Raw genomic sequence first — 6254 nt, 5'->3', positions numbered from 1 at the left:
ATGGAATGTGCTGAATGTCTATAATTTTGTTCAGATGACTGCAGAACCTGGAAAAGCTGTTGCTGCTACTGATGCATAACATACTGGTATTATTGGTCTTTTTATATAAATATATATATACATATAGATATATAATTTGAATTTTTGGAAACTTTAACTGTGCTGTCAACTTTGGAAAAAGTCATCCCAATTTACTATGTTGACTTGGCATTGTACAGAAATTGACAGCCATATTGGTCTAGAAACGTTAAATTTTTTTTAAAATTTTTTTCCCATTTGTACAGGGGTGATGCACTGTATTAAATATGTAAGGTCATATCTACATGGGTTTGATTACAGAAATTAATATTCTCTAAATAATAAAAAAAATAAGATAAGACTACAAGAACAAGAAGCAATTTAAAAATGTTCAGGGACCATTTTCATCTTCAGAATTAAGGATTATTTTAATCTTACATCATTGCCTTTTCTCTTTTACTTTCCTTTTTAGTTTTATTTTAGGATTCCCTATTTTTAATGAGCATACAGAGATTTCTTTAACAGAAATACCAAATAGTTTCTCTGGTGTGAAAAACTATAATAGTACGCAGGATCCTAATGAGATAATTAATAAGGTGAAATAGGAAGTAAAGGGCTAAAGGTGTAGGGAAAGTGGGAAGGGTGGGGGAAAGGTAATAAGGGAGAGGAAAAAAATATGAGAAATTGAAAAAATGGAAATAAAGTGTTTGTAAATGGGGAGGGAAGGAGGGGGTGAAGGGAGGGCAGGGACAAGGGGAAAAAATGAGAATCAAGACCTATCATGTAAAGGTACAGGATCAAAATAATGAATGTAACTGTATTGTATACCTAAATTGTACCAATAAACTCAATAAAAAGAAAAAAATAAAGAATCAAATGTATGATCTACCTGATGTTACATTGCCTTTGGAGGCTGTGATGGTGCAAAAGGTCCCTGAAGAAATGATAAAGGTCTGGAATCTCCTTTTGGGTAATGGAAGAAACCATGTACCAGAAACATGAATCCCCAGACCCTAAGAGCCCAACTTAGGCTGGAAGCTTTCTGTATCTGCTCTTTGTTGCTGAATTTTCTTCAGCAGTGCAGTACAGGAAGAAGAAAAATAGCTCAGAAGGGGCTGGAGACAGGATTATGAGGTGGACACAGTGGAAAAGCAAGTATTGCATTGGTATAAAAAGACCTCAGTCCCAATGGCAAACAGTAGGACAAATGAGGATGAAAAGTCTGATAGTGAACCAGCAGGACACCCTGGACCCATAGCACAGGAGGTAACAAAGCAGATCAATCAGGCTCTAGAAAAATTCAAATCAGAAATAATTTCCCAGTTAACCATAGAGATGATGAGCAAAATGGAAGTCATGATTGGAGACTCTAGAACAGAAACTCAAAAAAAAAATAGATGAGTTCAAGACCATGATAGAAGCCATGAAGACTCAGCATAAGAAAGAAATGGAAACAATGAATGTCCAACAAAGGAAAGAAATGGAATCCATAAAACAGATTCAAACAGATATCCAGGAGATTAAAAACTCTATTGAAAGTGTACGCAACAGAATAAAAGACTGCGAACGACCATGATAGAAGCCATGAAGACTCAGCATAAGAAAGAAATGGAAACAATGAATGTCCAACAAAGGAAAGAAATGGAATCCATAAAACAGATTCAAACAGATATCCAGGAGATTAAAAACTCTATTGAAAGTGTACGCAACAGAATAAAAGACTGCGAACATAGAATTTCAGATATAGAAGATAGGATTGCAGTCAGTGACCATGAAAAAAGAGGTCTCTCAAAAACAGTAAGGGATCATGAGAAATCAATCCAACAACTTCTAGATGACACAAAGAAAAATAACATAAGACTGATAGGAATTCATGAAATAGCAGGAGAAAATGCAAATGACCTAAAAAAGCTCTTCACAGAATTAATGACAGAAAACTTCCCAAACAGAAGGGAAGAATTAGACATACAGATAAGTGAGGCATATAGAACTCCAACTAGCCAGAATCAAAAAAAAAAAAAAAAAAAAAAAAAAAAAAGACCTCAGTCCCTGTCACGAGAGGGGATAAGAAATGCCATTGTGAAAAAACTTCAACACAAGTTCTCACGTGCTTAAAGTGTGAGATAAAAGGGACCCGCCTGAGTGACAGTTTTTAGAAGGGAGAGGCCACAGCAGATTCCGGTGGTCAGGGAAGCCCACAGGGTCACAGCAACTGCTACTGCTGCCGCTCAGCAGCCTTGGGGGCCTTTTCCGGTGGTTAAGAGCAGATGAGATAAAACAGTAATTCTGCAGGAGGGCAGAGGACAGGTGGTAAGTTCCATTGCAGCCTCAGGAAGTGGGCAGCAAGCACAAAGAGTGGTCAAGGAGTTCATCTGAACTAAAACCCACTGACCAGAGCTGCAACTTCCAAATCCAGACAGGAATCAAAGTCAGCTCAGCTTCCTCTAACCTAGACCTGCTTATCAAAGGAAGGAATGAGGTCAGAGTCCTCAGGATAGGGGGTAGGGGAGAGGTACAGAGGGAGCTGAATTTCCACCAGGTAACAAAAGGATGTTGAGGTTTTCTTGGTTTGAACTTGTGTACCAGGCTGGAGGGGTGGGGATGGGGGAACAGAGGTGGTCTCTCCCGGGAACTAAGGGAATGGAGCCCAGTGAGATTTTAAGTGCCAGGGACAAGGCCAGCTTCAGCCAAGGCAAGTTCATTAAAGTCATAAAGTATCCTCCCCAGCCAGAAGCCACACACTATCACTACACATCGCACATATATTTCTTCCCATACTTGTAATCAATAAATACCAGAAGTCTGGGGTTCTCTTTGTCTTTGCTGCCCAGATCAGCGCAAATAATCCCAGATCCCTACTTTCTGTTGAAGTCCTATTTCTGTGTCTTTCTTTTGCCTCATGTAGTATTGCCTTGCAGGAGATTGAGATTCTCAGCTAGGGCCTCGATAAACTGCAGTCTGTTATCTACAACACAGTAGTAACTTTCTCCAACAAAACTATTATGTTTGCCTTTCATGCCTTTCATTCAAACCCTGTGCCTTCCTTGCTTCTGTTTAGGCTATTTCCTCTGCTTAGACTGTTCCTCTTCTTTACCTTTGCCTCCTGAATGCTTATATTTCATGGCCAGCTCCTCAATGTCCCTACCTAGAAGAAATCTCCATTTTTTGGCTCCCTTCTTAATCTTAAATTATCTTGCCTATCATTGACACAGAATTTTCTTTTTTCCTTTATAGTTGTTAGTGTACACATTGATTTTGCTCTAACTGTCTGAAAGATTCTTTTTTGTGGGAGAAGAGGAAATGGGGATCAAACTATCTATCCAAGCCCTGTTTTCTTCTGAGATAGGGTCTCCCTAAGTTGCTAAATGGCTCAGGCTGGACTCCAACCTGCAATCCTCCTGCCTCAGCTTCACAGTGTTGGGATTACAGGTGTGCACTTCCACCTCCAAATGAAGGATGTGTATGGATAGAATCCCCATCTGCTTCATCTCTGTTCCTCTGCAAAAGCTTGCATAGTTCTTGGAACATACTAGAAGATTTGCAAGTCTATTTAAATAATTTATTTAGGAATTCCTCTCCCAAAGTGACTCTAATACAGAAATTTCATGAAGAATACAAAAAAAGCCATGGAGATATGGTCCCCTAAGCTTTGCCCTCCCTCCTTACAGCCTCTACATTGGTGCAATTCATTTCCCATTTGCAGACCCTCAGAACAGAAATGCAATGGCCCTAAGGTAACATGGAACTCCTATGTGCCACTTGATTCAACAACTTTGGGAAATAGTTTTGGGGCACATGCTACAGGCATATGCACATTTTCCATGATTCTACCCTGGAAATGTACCCAACAGACTTGTCTGTACAAAAGAATCATAACAGGATTATTTTAATAACAAACAATTTTAAAAACAACACAAATGTTCATTGTTGTTGGAATGAATGAACAAATTGTGGTAAAGTTGCACAATAAAATACTCTACAGCTCTGAAAATGACCAGTTACAAGTAGTAACAAGCGCAAACCTTATAAGATATTGATCAAAAGAAGCCAGACTCTACATACCATATGATTCCATTTATGTCCACTCAAAACTAACCTACAATGTTAGCAGTCAGAGAAAGAGGGGTCTAAAAGATGAAAAGGGATTTAAGAATCTAGTTTTGGAAACAAATAGAAAGAAGAATATACATCACATTATTTATGACAAAGATTTTCATCAGCATAAATATCAAACAACAGAAATATAAATGATATTATGTTCAAAACAGAGTGGCAATACTTGCAGAAGAGGAAGTAGGTAACAAATGGGAAGGAAGATATGACTTTCTAAGGGACAGTTCATTTAGCAATAGCTCACTGAGATGCACATTTATTACTTTGTGCATTTTTCCATGTGATGGTCTGGCTATGCCTACAGTGATTTCTATGCAGCTGAATTCCCTTCAGAATAGTGCTGTCCCATCCCCCCACCCCATTCCCATCTATTTCACCATGCACACTCTCTGAGAAGAGTTACACTGAGAAAGAAATGTGTAAAAATGACTTCAGCATCCTACAGCCAACTGGGACCCAGGCAGAGCATTCACGATAGGAAACTACTCCCTGAGAAGTGAAAGTTTGCACAATCTTGTTAAACAGCTGGCAACCCTGACAGCTAACTGCCCTGCTCTATTTTGATCAACATATCTCACCACTAGCCCAAAGCACCTGTGCTTTGGGGTTTCCTCAGAATGAATGGCTAAATCCTAAAGTTAAGACCCCAAATGAACATTAGGGCCTAAGTCTCCTCCTCTGGGCAATGATTTGAGATGCCTAAAGATAACTCACTTATTCTATCAATAGCATCACCTACCATTTTAGGCATACATGCACTAATCATAATTTAACTTTTACTTGAATGATACAGTGTAGGCCTCATGAACAAAGGGGCCACGGACTTATCCACCATGGAATCCTCAATTCCTAGCAGAGTACCTCGGACAGAGCTGCTCAAAACACATCCAGGGAGGGAGTGGGAATAGAAAGGAGGGTGTTATAGAGGAAATAAATATTTATTGAAAGTCTGCTTGTGCCAGATATAGTTCTAGATGCTGAGAGTACAGCAGTGCACAAAACAACAAAAACATTGGTCTCAAGGACATTATGTTCCTGCAGGCTGAAGAGGAGATAGAGAGAGACAAAAAGAATAAGTAAATGATATTACATGGAAAATAGTGATGAGTGCTATGGAGAAAAAAACTAAGCAGTGCAAGAAATAAGGTGTTTCTTTTCTTGACATTTCAGTGGGGGGAGGGCATCACTGAGAAGGTGGTAGCTGAGCAAAATGATGAGATGGTAAGAGGAGCAAGGGAGACAAAATATGGTTGCACAGTGAGTTCAGAGTCAGCCTGAAGCACAAAGAAAAATACACCCAAAAAATGTGGATGCAAAGCCCCAAGGCACATATCACTCAGGTTTTGCAAAAGTCTTCAAAGAGCTTCCCATTTCACTCAGAGGAAAAGCTATGCATTTTACAGTAGCCTCCATGACCCACATGACCCTTCATCTCACCTCTGGCTCACTAAGTTCCAAGGGACCATGTAAATAGCGGTCAGAGGCTCTAGGTTCTGATCTCTCAGAAGGTCACATTGCCAAATCCACACCACCTCCCACCCACACCAGCCTGGGCTCCTTACCTTGGCCCTGATATCCCTTGAGGAACAGAAGTGTGAAGGTGAGAGCTCGCCACAACATTGCCATAGGACGCAGGGCTCAGATGGGCCTCTCTCTCCTTTAGACTCTCAGCTGTGCGTGGGCTCAGCAGTCACAAATCGGCAGGACAGTGACAGGGAGCAGAACTACCTCACAGCCTGTCCGGCCACAATTTCCTCAACTCATGGCTGTTCACTTCTGCTGTGAGCTGACAAGGCCACTAAAAGCCACAGTCCTTGGACCTGGCCTGACAGTTCCCACACACTTAGCTAGTAAAGTTTGCCTGAAATGGGCGGTGCATAGACTTCACAGTGACTCAGAAAGCCAGCTTTAAAATCTTTTCCCTTGCTTTACCCCAGTCCAGCTGCTACATTCAAAGGGCAGGCACATGATAAAAATTCCAATGCCCTCTATCCTACTGACACTATGAAAAAAAACTGCCTGGATATCCAACAGCCATTATCCCAGACTGTCTCCATCCAACACACATTGTGAAGGTGGGGGTTGGGGGAGAGCACTGGGGGCAAGTGTGAGCTGAGAGGCAG

At 40.7% G+C, this 6254-nt stretch overlaps 1 protein-coding gene across 1 annotated transcript in view; it reads right to left on the bottom strand.

Moving 5' to 3' along the window:
• Cd244 (CD244 molecule) overlaps positions 1 to 5892 on the bottom strand; it is a 27982-nt gene extending 22090 nt beyond the window's left edge. Inside the window, exon 1 of the mRNA XM_010616644.2 lies at positions 5694 to 5892. Within this exon, the coding sequence (XP_010614946.1) occupies positions 5694 to 5757 (64 nt within the window). The 5' untranslated portion in view covers positions 5758 to 5892. The remainder of the gene's footprint in view (positions 1 to 5693) is intronic.
• Between the last annotated feature and the right edge of the window lie 362 nt (positions 5893 to 6254).

The sequence above is a fragment of the Fukomys damarensis genome, unplaced genomic scaffold, assembly GCF_012274545.1.
Source record: "Fukomys damarensis isolate Sample0158 unplaced genomic scaffold, DMR_v1.0_HiC HiC_scaffold_19, whole genome shotgun sequence".
Taxonomy (NCBI): Eukaryota; Metazoa; Chordata; class Mammalia; order Rodentia; family Bathyergidae; genus Fukomys; species Fukomys damarensis.
Note: the sequence above shows the minus strand (reverse complement) of the source record. Positions and strands in the feature narration are given on the sequence as shown.